Source organism: Oncorhynchus mykiss, chromosome 24 (genome assembly GCF_057628025.1).
Source record: "Oncorhynchus mykiss isolate SJ-2025 chromosome 24, ASM5762802v1, whole genome shotgun sequence".
In the NCBI taxonomy this organism is placed as follows: domain Eukaryota; kingdom Metazoa; phylum Chordata; class Actinopteri; order Salmoniformes; family Salmonidae; genus Oncorhynchus; species Oncorhynchus mykiss.
This window is the reverse complement of record NC_143045.1, coordinates 11,075,804-11,090,274: the sequence shown is the minus strand read 5'-3', so window position 1 is coordinate 11,090,274 and position 14,471 is coordinate 11,075,804. Positions and strand designations below refer to the sequence as shown.

The window sequence follows — 14,471 nt, the reverse complement described above, 5'->3', positions numbered from 1 at the left end:
ACTGTCTCTGCCTGTGTGTCTCCCTGTGTGTATAACTGTCCCTGTGTCTCCCTGTGTGTATAACTGTCCCTGTGTCTCCCTGTGTGTATAACTGTCCCTGTGTCTCCCTGTGTGTATAACTGTCTCTGCCTGTGTGTCTCCCTGTGTGTATAACTGTCTCTGCCTGTGTCTCCCTGTGTGTATAACTGTCCCTGTGTCTCCCTGTGTGTATAACTGTCCCTGACTGTGTGTCTCCCTGTGTGTATAACTGTCCCTGCCTGTGTGTCTCCCTGTGTGTATAACTGTCTCTGCCTGTGTGTCTCCCTGTGTGTATAACTGTCTCTGCCTGTGTGTCTCCCTGTGTGTATAACTGTCTCTGTGTCTCCCTGTGTGTATAACTGTCTCTGCCTGTGTGTCTGCCTGTGTGTATAACTGTCCCTGACTGTGTGTCTCCCTGTGTGTATAACTGTCCCTGCCTGTGTGTCTCCCTGTGTGTATAACTGTCTCTGCCTGTGTGTCTCCCTGTGTGTATAACTGTCTCTGCCTGTGTGTCTCCCTGTGTGTATAACTGTCTCTGTGTCTCCCTGTGTGTATAACTGTCTCTGCCTGTGTGTCTCCCTGTGTGTATAACTGTCCCTGTGTCTCCCTGTGTGTATAACTGTCTCTGCCTGTGTGTCTCCCTGTGTGTATAACTGTCTCTGTGTCTCCCTGTGTGTATAACTGTCTCTGCCTGTGTGTCTCCCTGTGTGTATAACTGTCTCTGTGTCTCCCTGTGTGTATAACTGTCCCTGTGTCTCCCTGTGTGTATAACTGTCTCTGCCTGTGTGTCTCCCTGTGTGTATAACTGTCCCTGCCTGTGTGTCTCCCTGTGTGTATAACTGTCCCTGTGTCTCCCTGTGTGTATAACTGTCCCTGTGTCTCCCTGTGTGTATAACTGTCCCTGTGTGTATAACTGTCTCTGCCTGTGTGTATAACTGTCTCTGCCTGTGTGTATAACTGTCTCTGCCTGTGTGTCTCCCTGTGTGTATAACTGTCTCTGCCTGTGTGTATAACTGTCTCTGCCTGTGTGTATAACTGTCTCTGCCTGTGTGTCTCCCTGTGTGTATAACTGTCCCTGCCTGTGTGTCTCCCTCTGTGTATAACTGTGGTTTCCCTACAGACATTGTGAACACTGCCCGTCCAGATGAGAAAGCCATAATGACCTATGTGTCCAGTTTCTACCATGCCTTCTCTGGAGCCCAGAAGGTACCCCTTACCCCCCCTGGTCCTGTCCTCCACATCTACCCCACCCTCTTCTCTCCTTTCCAGCATGGCTTTCTCCTGCAGCATTGGTGACGGCCTCACCGGGAGCTGGTTCTGGACACTCTTCCTCACACTACACACACTAAGTCTTAGTCTCTTAATGTCTTGCTGGTAATAACAGGGCCCTCTTGCTCTTGTGTAGTGGCCTGTCTATGTATAGGGATTCACTTGGAGTGGATCAGGCCCCGGGGGCCCTTCGTAGTTAAATGGATCATATACAATCAGGCCTGGGTCAGTTTGTGTCTGAGCAGAGGGTAGGCTAGATCAGGCCTGGGTCAGTTTGTGTCTGAGCAGAGGGTAGGCTAGTCAGAGGGACTCTTGAGAACTCTTCCTAGATGTTTTGTGTGTTTTTGATTTCACCCTCCACCACAATGCCTCTGGCTCTCTCTCTCTCTGTCTGCTGGATTCATCCTCTTATTCCTCTCCTCTCACTTTCCTCTCCTCCTTACCGTTCTCGTCCTTTTCTCTCTATCCTCCTTTCACTCTTCTCTTTTCCCCGCTCTTCCTCTCCCTGTGGACTGAGAACAGGAAGCCTGCTGACGGGCCTGTTTTTTAATGTCGCTGTAATTAGATTTTTATTCATTAAGAAGTTGTTTATGTGCTCCAGTCTCAGGAGAGGTGTGTGCGCATGCAGAACTGTTTACCACAGTCCCACTGTTGCCTTGACTACAGAACACCACAGTAAGCTGCTAGTGGGCCCGTGCTGGTTAACATACAGTCCTTTGGGCAATCATTTGTTCATTTTGGAAAACAATCATTAATCCAGAAACAGCATGAACATTGGTTACACTGTGTACCCTTCTCTTCAGTTTTAGGACCAGGAGGACCTTTTCTGTTATTACCAGCTTGACAGTTTAAATATTATAATCCAAATGGTGTGTGTACCATCCTCCGCATTGTGGCCCCGGCAGACCCCTCCTGTCTCCCGAGGTGGTCTCTCTCTCTTCATCTCTGTTACGCTTTTTCTCTCTTTCATTGTAACCCCACAGTGACACAGTGACAACCCCCCCCCCCCCCTCCCCCCCACACACACACAGTGCATCATTGGAGGCCCCAGAGTAGGGGGCAGCAGCAATGGAGTCCGGCGTCTACTCCATTCACTACACCCCACCCCTCATCTCACCACACCAACTCACTGTGTGGCGGGACCCTCTGGCTTTGGGTAGCTTGGCTTCACCACTTCTCTCTCTCTCTCCCTCCGCTCACTGCCTGGCCATGGTTGTGTAGACATCGTGGGCACGCTGAGGCCTGACGAGAAGGCCATCATGACCTATGTCTCCTGCTTCTATCACGCCTTCTCTGGCGCCCAGAAGGTGAGCACCGCCACTACGCAACCATTAACCCCTGACCTGTGTGACACCAGCCAGGGTCACTGGCAATGTCACACTGGCCAAGGATGCTCACTGATGCTTTGGGCTCACACTACACTTCTACGAAACAACAAAAAACGCTCCTCCTTCCTCTGTAACTTCCCTGTTTCAACTCTTCCCCTGTAGATTGATCATTAGCAGTGTTTCTCATAGCTACAGTTGAGGCGTTACTCTAACAAACCAGTTAAGTGACTGAAATGAGCTTCAACTGATCTGTGGGAAGCGCTGTTAACGACGGTTCAAATGTTAACACTGCAACTGTTTCAATGTGCATAGTGTTTTTCTGTGGAGATTTTACTCCGTAGTGTGTTAGACGTTCCAAGGCATAATACAGTTTCTTACTGTTTCTTTATTTCAGTGGTTTAACTTTTAAGTCCCTAAACACGCCAGCTGATGTGGACAAACGCGGTACAGGACCAGACTGAATGCTCCCATTGTATAGGAGAAGCATGTAGCTTTTTGAGGCACAGAGTGTGAAGTTGGCACACACAGTACATGGAACTAACCATTGATAGCTGTAGCATGCTGCGTTAGCACATACCCTTACTACTTTACAGCCATCCAATGGATTTACTTATGTGCACGGTGTTTAAATAAAGTGTAAGTCACGGCTAGTGTGTGGTTTTGGTGTGTTCACTCAGTTTACGGAGTTGTTCATGGCTAAAGTGAGATCTTCCACTCCGTCTAGTTAAAAGTCAAACTCCAGTTGCGTAAGGCCAGCACACGGTACATAGTACCTTCAGTTTGAGCTTGCACTGCATTTGTCTTTGACTGGTAGACAGCTGATCTGAATTGTACATTTGACCCCACTCTGGTAAAAGCCACACACATTTGTGCACATGCTCCTTGACGTTGGCGACCTAATCCATAACAAGCAACCTGTGTATTTGCACTGCTGATGATTCTCATCTGTGATAGGCTGAGACTGCAGCCAATAGGATCTGCAAGGTGCTGGCTGTCAACCAGGAGAATGAGCACCTGATGGAGGACTACGAGAAGCTGGCCAGTGACGTGAGTAGTACACCACTCTGTCTGTACCTCCCTCCTCACCACACGTCTACTGTCTGTCTGTACCTCCCTCCCTCCTCACCACATATGTTTATTCATATCTCCCATTAAAAACATCTGCCCTCCTTTCTCTCACACTTATCTCTGTTATTAGTATCACTCCATCCCCCTCTACTCTGCCCTAGCTGTTGGAGTGGATCCGCCGGACCATCCCGTGGCTGGAGAACCGGGCTCCAGAGAAGACCATGGCCGAGATGCAGCAGAAGCTGGAGGACTTCCGGGGCTACCGCCGCGTCCACAAGCCCCCCAAGGTGCAGGAGAAGTGTCAGCTGGAGATCAACTTCAACACCCTGCAGACCAAGCTGAGGCTGAGCAACAGGCCCGCCTTCATGCCCTCCGAGGGACGCATGGTGTCGGTGAGTGGGACAGGCGCATGGAGACAGTTTAAACATGTAGTTGTACCAATGACACCATCCATATCTATTGGACAATTCACATGTCCATCCTGAAACTCTTCTGTGTTGTTTCACTATCATTATTCTTTACATCATTATAATAGTTAACGTTATTGTCCCACAATGGGAAATTGGCTTGCGACAGTTTTAAAAAGACATGACAACATGACTTCTAACACCAAATACATCTATAAACAAATTGCACTAGAGAGAGTAATGCTGTTATACAGTGTAGTGTTCTTTCTAGTGTATGGTGGATCAGTGTCCTCTCTCTCTGGCTGCAGGATATCAACGGGTCGTGGCACAACCTGGAGGGGGCGGAGAAGGGCTACGAGGAGTGGATGCTCAACGAGATCCGTCGCCTGGAGAGACTGGACCACCTGGCTGAGAAGTTCCGTCAGAAAGCCACCATCCACGAGTCCTGGACCGATGGTATTGAAACACTAGTTACTGTACAGACAACACCGCACCTTTCCCTCACTCTACCTTAGGGTCGCAAAATTCCAGTTGCTTTCCCAGATTTTCCAGAACCCGTTTCTGGAGGATTCTGGATTTCCTGCTTGTTCCCTGCTGATTCTGGGAATCTTCCAACTGGGATTTCTGGAGAACTTTAGAATTTGCGGAAAGTTACAGGAATTTTGCAACCGTACTGTACCTAGACACTTGTTGATTCCCCTGCTTTAACTATATTGATAATATATTGAAGAAGTAAGGGTTTTGAGTGAGTTAGTTTGGATATCTGTCTTTAACCCCCCTTCCTTCCCCAGGTAAGGAGGCCATGCTAACCCAGAAGGACTATGAGACAGCCAGCCTGTCGGAGGTCAAGGCTCTGCTGAGGAAACACGAGGCGTTTGAGTCTGACCTGGCCGCCCACCAAGACCGCGTGGAGCAGATCGCTGCCATCGCACAGGAACTCAAGTAAGAGACCTGGAGGGATTTGAGGAGTCTATGGAGGGAAGGAGTAAATCGGGGGGTGAATGGCGAAATAATTCAGGAGAATACAAGGATGGAGATTGTGGTCAGGTTGATTAGGACTCGTGTAAAGATAATAATTCCACGTATGTGTTCCCTGTGCCTCAGTGAGCTGGACTACTACGACTCCCCTAGTGTGAACGCCCGCTGTCAGAAGATCTGTGAGCAGTGGGACGCCCTGGGTTCTCTCACCCAGAGCCGCAGGGAGTCTCTGGAGGTACGCCCCCGACCAGCCACCTTTCACACACTCCCATCTACTCATACATGACACGCTTCTAAGGTCATGACAAGGACATGTTTACACTTCAGAAATGTGTAGACACACACAGACTTTCTACCAGGGTTCCCTTACCCCACTTCTGTCTCATGTTCAATCCCTGTCAGATTGTAGTGTTCCCAGCAGGTACCTGACCCCAGTCTCTCCCCCCACAGAGGACAGAGAAGCAGCTGGAGTCCATTGACGAGCTGTACCTGGAGTACGCCAAGAGGGCGGCACCCTTCAACAACTGGATGGAGGGGGCCATGGAGGACCTGCAGGACATGTTCATCGTTCACAACATCGAAGAGATCCAGGTAAAAGACATGGGGACACCGTCACCAACCGTTTACTGCTTTACGTCCCCAGAGGGTCTCCACTACCACAATGTATCATCATGACCTGTGCTGTTAACCGTAGGTTGTCAATGAACTTGTCATTTAGTCTCATACTGGGTAACGAACGTTTGGTATGACTGGAAATCGACCGGTATAGTAGCAATGCTACCGTACCTGTGGACTTCCAGTCATTGTACTAACGCTACTTAGCTTTGGCTTGTGAAAATACTGGTAACGTCCTTCACGCTGCACGTATGGTATTCACGGGTTCATCTGACTGATATGGGTACGTACTGTGATACCACGCAGATCTCTTTTTTTCATCTGTCCATTCCCTCTGTCCACCTCATTTCCCATCCTTCTCCTTCGTTTCTCTCTCCCTTCCCCTCCTCTCTCTTACAGGGCCTAATCACAGCCCATGAGCAGTTCAAGTCTACCCTCCCAGAGGCCAACAAGGAGCGGGAGGCCATCCAGGCCATTCAGGCCGAGGTGCAGAAGATTGCCCAGTACAACGGCATCAAGCTGAGCGGGGGCAACCCCTACACCACCATCACACCCAAGAGTATCGACGACAAGTGGCACAAGGTGTGTGTGTTCAATGTGTACCTGTGGCTGTATGTTCATATACTCTGCAACGTGTGCTTTTGCCAGTTTTAATTGAATCCAAATCATTCATATTTATTTATTTTTACCTAAAACAGGCTCCTGAGTGAGCCTCAGCCTTGTGGCATTGCTGCTGCTATGAGAATGTGTGTGCTGTGCTGACTGGCGCCCCCATCTGGTGTGTGTTTTAGGTGGAACAGCTGGTGCCCCAGCGTGACCGGGCCCTGCAGGAGGAGCTGGCCAAGCAGCAGTCTAACGACCACCTGCGCCGCAAGTTTGCCAACCAGGCCAACATCGTCGGGCCCTGGATACAGACCAAAATGGAGGTACAGCAAAGGCACAGACCCATACTACAGAAGATTGACCCAGCCCTGTTACAGTCATTAGCTCTATTGACTCTGTGCCTCCTGGGTCGTGTTCATAATGGCAGTCAACAGAAAATGTTTTGTAACTTAAAACTAAATTGAGCATTCAGGTTGACCCTTCCTGTTTTCTTCCGTTTGGTGCCTAGTGAATACACGCCGGCCTTGGCCTTTTGGTGATCTGATCCGTGAATATTTGTGTGTGTGTGTGTAGGAGATTGGGCGGATATCCATTGAGATGAATGGAACTCTGGAGGACCAGCTGGTGAACCTGAGAGAGTATGAGCAGAGCATCATAGAGTACAAGCCCAACATCGACCAGCTGGAGGGAGACCATCAGCTCATCCAGGAGGCTCTCATCTTCGATAACAAATACACCGCCTACACCATGGAGGTAGCTACACACAACACTGACTTTTCTCTGCAGCCCAAATGGCCCCCTATTCCCTTTATAGTGTGCTACTTTTGACCAGGGCTGGTAATACAAGTAGTGCACTATGTAGGGATTAGGGGCCATTTGGGATGCTATCCTGCTCTGTCTGTTGGTTATTTTTCTATCTGATATAGGTGACTATTTTTCACCTTTATTTTCTCTGATTTTCATCTGTTCGATGTTAATTTTTTAGTGACCTGTTTATTTTACCAGGTGGGTCAGTTGAGAACAAATTCTTATTTACAATGACAGCCTGGAGGTTTTTTCTTTCCTCCCTCTATTAGATCTGTTTGTCCGTTCGTCTCTGTTCTACATGTTACACTTGTTACCATCTCTCGTCCTTACTCAGTACGGTTTCTTCTGGTTAACCTTCAACATATATTCTCTCTCTCTCTCTCTCTCCATCTTTCCCTGCATCCCAGCACCTGCGGGTGGGCTGGGAGCAGCTCCTCACCACCATCGCCCGCACCATCAACGAGATCGAGAACCAGATCCTGACCCGCGACGCCAAGGGCATCAGCCAGGAACAGCTGCATGAGTACCGCACTTCCTTCAACCACTTTGACAAGGTCAGGGGTCAACATGCGGGATCATGCGAAAGGGCGCAGGAGGGCTTCTTTTTGTGTATAATAACAGTTTGTTTTTTATGTCTGCGAGAAGGCTGTGATTGCCACCAGCTTTTGCAGTTGTGTCTTAGGGGTTTACTCTTAACTCCTGTATGTGCAGATTCTTAAGTCTTATGCCTAGTACTTAAGTCACCCCTCTTATTTCAGAAGGGAAACTCCGGTGGGAGTAAGGCATGGACTAGACTTGTGAGGATGAACCTGTTTGTTGACATTCACAGGTGGAACTAGTATTGTTTCACCATGGGTTTGAGAGGGCTGGCGCTGTGTAGAGTGGAGCTGAGTGCACTGGGGGGGGGGGTTAACCCCTGAGTTCACCTCACCCATCCCACAACACCATACCTCATCACTTCACCTCAGTCTTTATGTATGCCGTGTTTGGCTCAGCATCAAGACACAGGCTGCGTCCCAAATGAGACCATATTCCCTATATAGTGCAGTGCTTTGACCAGGGCCCATATGGCTGTTACTCTGAGGTCCAGACTACTGCTGGTTTTCTGTTCTACCTGAGAATTAATCCACACACCTGGTGTCCCAGGTCTAAATCAGTCCCTGATTAGAGGGGAACAGTGTCATTTATTTTATAAAGCAGTGGAACTGCCTTCAGAGTTGAATATCAGGGTTCTAGGGAATAGAGTGTCATTTGGAATACAGCTGTCCTGTCACTAGCACTATGGTGATCTTCCAGGACTTGTCATTTACATAAAGGTGTGTGTGTGTGTGTACAGACAGATGATTAAACAGTGCTTGTATATCGCGGATGTGTTCCTAAGCACTTACAGAACATTACCTTCGCTCTCCTTTGGGAGACACTGGCACCTCATGGTCACTGGTGTGCCTGTCATTGTGTCTAGGATCACAGATGTCTTTTCCCCATAAGCTGTTGTCATTGTGTAACATCTAACATCCGTTTGTCTGTGTCTGTCTGTCCATCACCCTCATCTTGCATGCCATGACCCCATCACCTGACCACTCCCACCTGGCATCCTTCTGTGCTTGGTCCAACCTGGTGTCCATCATCGCGGTGTGTGCTGTAATTGGCTGGTGGTGACCTCACAGGACCACAGCGGGGCCCTGATGGCTGAGGAGTTCAAGGCGTGCCTGATCAGCCTGGGCTACGATGTGGAGAATAACAAAGCGGTAAGGAGCACAGACAAGCTGGGTTGGGAGCGGAGCAGAGAGATACCTGTCTAAACTGCTCTCTTCCTGGCTCTTTCCTTGCCTGTGCTGTCATTCACCCTCATTTCACCCACTGGCCTCCAGCCTCCGCCTCGGCTCCGACACTGCTGGTTTGTTTTTTTACCTTGATTTGACTCGTCTCTCTTATAACGTTGGTTTTTTCTTCTTTTCTTTTTTCACTTCCTTCACATTACTCACCTCCGCACCTCCCCTCCTGTGTTCCTCCTCTTCCCATGCTTCGATCTGCTCATGTCTTCCTCACTTAATTTTCTGTCCTCTTCAAATTCACACTCCCTCTATTGCTCTTCTTTTCCTTCCATATCTGTTCCTCTCCATCTCTCGGCCCCTGGAAACAGAAGCGCACAGGGCAGATGGACATGGACAATTACCGCGCTCTGCTCGTTGCGACTGGAAACAGCCTGGTACTGCCTGCCGCTTCTCTCTGCTCTCTCTCTCTCTCTCTCTCGCTCTCTCTCTCCTCTGTCTTTTTCTCCCTCCATCTTGAGTTTAGAGTAAGACCCTTACTGTTGTAGCTACTATGCCATGGTAAGTTTAATGTGTAGTAACTGTCTCTTGTAACACAATCCCTCTTAACAACCCTGCCCCTAAGCAGATATTAACACAATCTTTATCGTTGAGGCTTGTTGTCAAATTCAACTCAAATGGACAAGTTGTATGTTTAATTAGTGGTAATATTGCTCAGAGGTTGGTCATTGGTCAATGATGCCCTCGATTTCCTATTTTTGTCTGGGTTAAACTGTTCTTCCTGTGGTGGTGGTTTCCAGGGCGATGCCGAGTTTGCCCGCATCATGGGCATAGTGGACCCCAACAACAGCGGAGCTGTCACCTTCCAGGCCTTCATAGACTTCATGTCCCGGGAGACCACGGACACCGACACAGCCGACCAGGTCATCGCCTCCTTCAAGATCTTGGCTGCAGACAAGGTGGGGGTGGAATGGTATTGGGCTTTGTGTGTGTGTGTGAGAAATAGCTGAAGTAGACAAACAATTATTACACAACTATCACTCCGTTATTCACCGTCCCTCCCGCTCTTCCCATCTCCCTCTCTCTCTGTCAGAACTTCATCACGGCTGAGGAGCTGAGGCGTGAGCTGCCTCCAGACCAGGCAGAGTACTGCATCGCCCGCATGGCGCCCTACTCGGGCCCTGACGCGAAGCCCGGAGCTCTCGACTACATGTCCTTCTCTACCGCCCTCTACGGGGAGAGTGACCTCTAGGAGCACACCACAGGGGGGAGGGATGGGGACGGGATGAGGTTTGGGGTGGAAGGGGGGTACATAGAGGCTTGCCAGGCCCAATGCAGAGCAGACGCACTCCACCCCTCTAGATATAGCCTGCAGTCACTGAGAGCAGTAGGAGGAGAGAAGAGGGGAGTGAGTCTGCAGCCAGTGGATTGATTGGCTCTGTAGAAGAGGGAGGGGCTACAGTTGGAGAGTCCTGGGAAGTGATTGGTGGACAGCTCTACTGCTCTCTCTAATTTCTGGTCCCGCAGTGCCCTTGAGTGCAGGTTTTCATCTCAAACTCGTTGGCTGTTACAAGCGTTTAATGAGTGCAACTTTGTTCACAGAACTAGAATCAAATGCACATCATGTTATGGGGTGAAAACAAGCAACCACAGGTGCGCTTCTGGGTCAGAATGGAATGAGGACACTGCTCTGTAGTGCAAGTCCCATCTTCACCCTCTGCCTTGGGGACCGGGTACAAGATATTCTGATTCTTATACAACATTTTTTGTTTGTTTATTTTATCTTGCTGGGAGGGGTGGGGGGGGGTTGCGTATTAGAACACAGAGATATATGAAGTGGGGGGGGGGTTGAACAGAGAATAATGACATGTACCCTTACCACATTTTGCTGGATAATTGGAACTTGGATTGCTAACCTCAACTCTTTCCTTTTCCTGTTTGTTTGTTTCTTTTCTCCAGCAAATGTGAGTAATTGGGTTCAGTGCTGTACATACTTATTTTTTCAGTACGCAACACAGTCAGAATACTCATCGCAGGCTTGTAGGGCAAAACAAGTGGCATTTTTAAAAGGAAAAACAACAAATGGCAAAGGAAAACAAATAGCAGTTGACACATTGAGTACCGTAGATAGGTTTGAGTTACTGTGAGTCTCCATTTGGGTAAAGTTTTATTTTTGTTATATTTCTTTTCAACGGTCAAATATGGAATCCTGTCGGATTGAAGATATGGTGACAATTTAGTTGGAGGAGGTATATGTGAGGCCTTTATAGCTTCTATGTAAACATCACATGACACTTGACACAAACATGTTGGCATTTATGAAACTTTGCTTTTGTGGTATATCACTTTGACATGGAGGCATATAAGATGCTCTTGTTCACCCAATCTATTCATTTATTATAGTTTCAACTGAAGAACATATAAAAGAATATCAGGTCATGTAAAGCTTACATGGACAAAGTGAAGGCCCACCACTATCCTCAGTTGAATTGTTTCTGTAGGGACACCACTTTAGAGAGTTCCCCGAGGAAGTTGGAAACAATGAGAGTACTAAAAATGTGCCTGTTCGTGGCTACAGCCCTGTCTCTCACTCTTTCATCCCTCCATCTCCTTGTCTGTCTTCTCTCTGCAGCAGGACAGGCAGGGACCCAGTGTAAAGGAGGGCAAAGGGAGGGGGCCAGAGTCTTAATCAACATTCCATTATGTCTTAAATAAAAGGAAATGACTGACTACCAATCTATGCAATCGTCTATATCCAATATCACAGAGTTCAGAGAGATGGCAGGAATTGATTTGAAGAAATTGACTAAATTAAGTGCAAGACGTTTGTTTTATTTCTTTGATATTTGTAAATGAGAGGGGTTGAGGAGCTTAGGGGGAAGCGAGTAAGAGGGACTGGAGGAAAATAAGAATTGGGCGAAAAGCTCGTACTTTCACATGCCTGGTTGGAAAGCATCGAACTTTGGAATTGTGATTTCTTCATTTTTGTGCTCTTTAATATCAAACCTTATCTGCTGTACTGGAAACTGCAAAACGGCCTTCTGTCTAAAAGTGAATTTCACAAGCACACATAAAGTTTCCTTATAAAATACTATGACTTGGTGGTCTTTTTTCCCCTTCTCTATTTTCTCTCTTCTAAATATGTCTACATAGCCTATCCATCCTCTGTAATACATGTTATTGTTAGTAATATATGATTCTGGACAGTTAATGGGTCTACTCATACTACCTTTAAAAAAAAAAGTGCATTCCTCCTGGTAGAAATAGTGAATGTCGGCTGCTTGCCCTATGGGCTGCTTAGTCTGCATGGTTATGTCCACGTGAGGGAGACGTAGCCTAGTAGTAGACAGACCACCAGGAGTAGACCGTTCTTACCTCAGCAAATAGGCCTATTAACGTTTATAAAACACTAGTAGATGTAAATAAAGACGTTTGCTATAACTACTTTTCATACACTAGCCCACTGTGAACATGTTGGCCTAAAGAATGGTTCGTTCTCGTTGTGCAGCAGTTACGCACATGTTATTGTCGAACAGAAGGAGGCTGGCTACTTGGGGATAAAGCCAATGTAGGAATTTGACGGGAGATCTAGGTGCTCGTATTGTCTGCACTCAAATCCAGGAGGACCGAGAACCACATTTACAATTATAGTATAGGTTTTGAAGACATTAACCGTGAACTATTCTTGCCACCGGTTTTGCGGAAAAGCGTAATAATTTGGGAACTACCCGTTTTGTCGTGCTACATGTGAAGAGATCTTCCGCTTACCAACTAAATGGCCTGCTGAAAGTGAAAGGAAAGAATATAAATAGCTGTCCTTTAACCTTTTTTTTCCGCGTTAACGGCTCTACCAAAGGCTGGCTTGGCTGGCGACTTGCCAGCGGTGCGCGCTTTGCCACAGAGACCGAAGCCGGTGCAACAACTAGCGGAGCCACGCGCCTAAGCTGTGGCAGTGGAATGTAGGCTGGTGCTCACTTTCACCTGTCGCGTGCTGCTCATCATCTTGTTGCGTTTCAAGTATATAGTTTTGCGCTCACGTTTTATATTACATTGTGCTCTAGCTGAGTGAAGTAGACTGTAATAGGCAGAAAGCAGTGGTTGCCATCTTAAGCAGTGCTGAAATAAACCCTTTTCAGGTTGGCTACATCCATGAATTAAGGGCATATACCTGTTTTCTTGAGTCATAGAGCTCTGAGTGACGATCTAATCTTGTCTCCTAAATGGTTATGGTCAGTACTAGAGTATGACAAACTGATCCAAGATAAGTGAGTAGGGACCATATTTACCTCCAAGCAATGGAGTGGAATCTGAGAAAGTCTATAAAGCCAATGTTCCCTAAAGAGGCAGTGTATGGAGTACACAAACACTGGCCAACTAGCCCTGACCACAGGCCAGAAATTTGCCTCAAGGCAAATATTTAAGCTGTTATTTTCACAATCCTTGACTTTCGTCACTGGCCTACTGTCAATACCCCATAATGTCGAAGTGGAATTATGTTTTTGGAAATGTTTACAATGTAATAAAAAATGAAAAGCTGAAATGTCTCGTCTAAGTATTCAACCCTTTTGTTATGGCAAGCCTAAATAAGTTCAGGAGTAAACATTTGCTTATCAAGTCACTTAAGTTGCATGGACACACACTGCAATAATGGATTTTTGAATGACTACCTCATCTCTGTACCCCACATACACAATTATCTGTAAGGTCCCTCAGTGGAGCAGATCATTTCAAACACTGATTCAAGCGCAAATACCAGGGATGTTTTCTAATGCCTTGCAAAGAATGGCACCTATTGGTAGATGGGTATAAAAAAAAAGCAGACACTGAATATCCCTTTGCGCATGGTGAAGTTGTTAATTACACTTTGGGTTATACATCAATACACCCCGACACTAGAAAAGATACAGGCGTCCTTCCTAAAGCAGTTGCCGGAGAGGAAAGAAACAACTCAGGGTTTTCACCAGAGATTAATGGCTGCGATAGAACTGAGGACGGATCAACAACATTGTAGTTACTCCACAATACTAATCTAAATGACAGTGCGATAAGTGTCCTTCTCTAGGATGGTGTGTGTCATGTACTCAAGTAGTGACTTAAAGACAGATAAGAGAATTTAGAGGTCATGCATGTGTGTTTTATGGTCCAGTATTAGAGTATTAGCGCAATATTCAGATGACAGAACAAAAATGCTCCAGCATCTTCCCTCTGCATGCAGGCCTGTAAAATACAGTACTTTACTCCAGCCATGACAATGAGCTGCAGATTGAGCCCACAGTTGACAGGCAGGGCGGTGAGGCGGGCCTGAAGGGTCTGGAACCGTCCCCTAAGTTTGGCCTGTTTATTTACAGAGCAGTTAGCTAGCGAAACCAGCTCTCACAGGTACAGGAGCAGGTGAAGACCAAGATATACACACACAAACACACTTACCCACTAATTTCCCCTTTTTCTGTTTTAAATGTTCACATACTTTGGCCTTGTGTTGACTGCTGCAGTGCCTCTCATATTTCACGTGCTCCCTCATCTTTTCCTGGCATGACACTGAAACACTGTTTCTGTGCCAGACAAGCAGCAGACTGAGCATTAACAAGCCAAAGCACCAACAAATC

At 47.3% G+C, this 14,471-nt stretch overlaps 1 protein-coding gene across 7 annotated transcripts in view; it reads left to right on the top strand.

Annotated features, from left to right (window-relative positions):
- Positions 1 to 11,956, top strand: part of LOC110503707 (alpha-actinin-4) — a 47,939-nt gene extending 35,983 nt beyond the window's left edge. The window contains exons 8-22 of one of the 7 annotated variants that reach the window (XM_036961895.2): positions 2,509 to 2,594; positions 3,570 to 3,662; positions 3,845 to 4,075; positions 4,399 to 4,546; positions 4,882 to 5,032; positions 5,195 to 5,303; positions 5,519 to 5,659; positions 6,083 to 6,265; positions 6,475 to 6,609; positions 6,860 to 7,039; positions 7,501 to 7,647; positions 8,761 to 8,841; positions 9,237 to 9,302; positions 9,666 to 9,824; positions 9,959 to 11,956. In XM_036961895.2, the coding sequence (XP_036817790.1) occupies positions 2,509 to 2,594; positions 3,570 to 3,662; positions 3,845 to 4,075; positions 4,399 to 4,546; positions 4,882 to 5,032; positions 5,195 to 5,303; positions 5,519 to 5,659; positions 6,083 to 6,265; positions 6,475 to 6,609; positions 6,860 to 7,039; positions 7,501 to 7,647; positions 8,761 to 8,841; positions 9,237 to 9,302; positions 9,666 to 9,824; positions 9,959 to 10,117 (2,069 nt within the window). In that variant the 3' untranslated portion in view covers positions 10,118 to 11,956. Of the gene's footprint in view, positions 1 to 1,138; positions 1,225 to 2,508; positions 2,595 to 3,569; positions 3,663 to 3,844; positions 4,076 to 4,398; positions 4,547 to 4,881; positions 5,033 to 5,194; positions 5,304 to 5,518; positions 5,660 to 6,082; positions 6,266 to 6,474; positions 6,610 to 6,859; positions 7,040 to 7,500; positions 7,648 to 7,851; positions 7,985 to 8,760; positions 8,842 to 9,236; positions 9,303 to 9,665; positions 9,825 to 9,958 lie in introns of those variants that run through there. The other 6 variants (XM_036961894.2, XM_036961900.2, XM_036961898.2 and 3 more) reach the window with 6 other exon arrangements.
- The last annotated feature ends 2,515 nt before the right edge of the window (positions 11,957 to 14,471 follow it).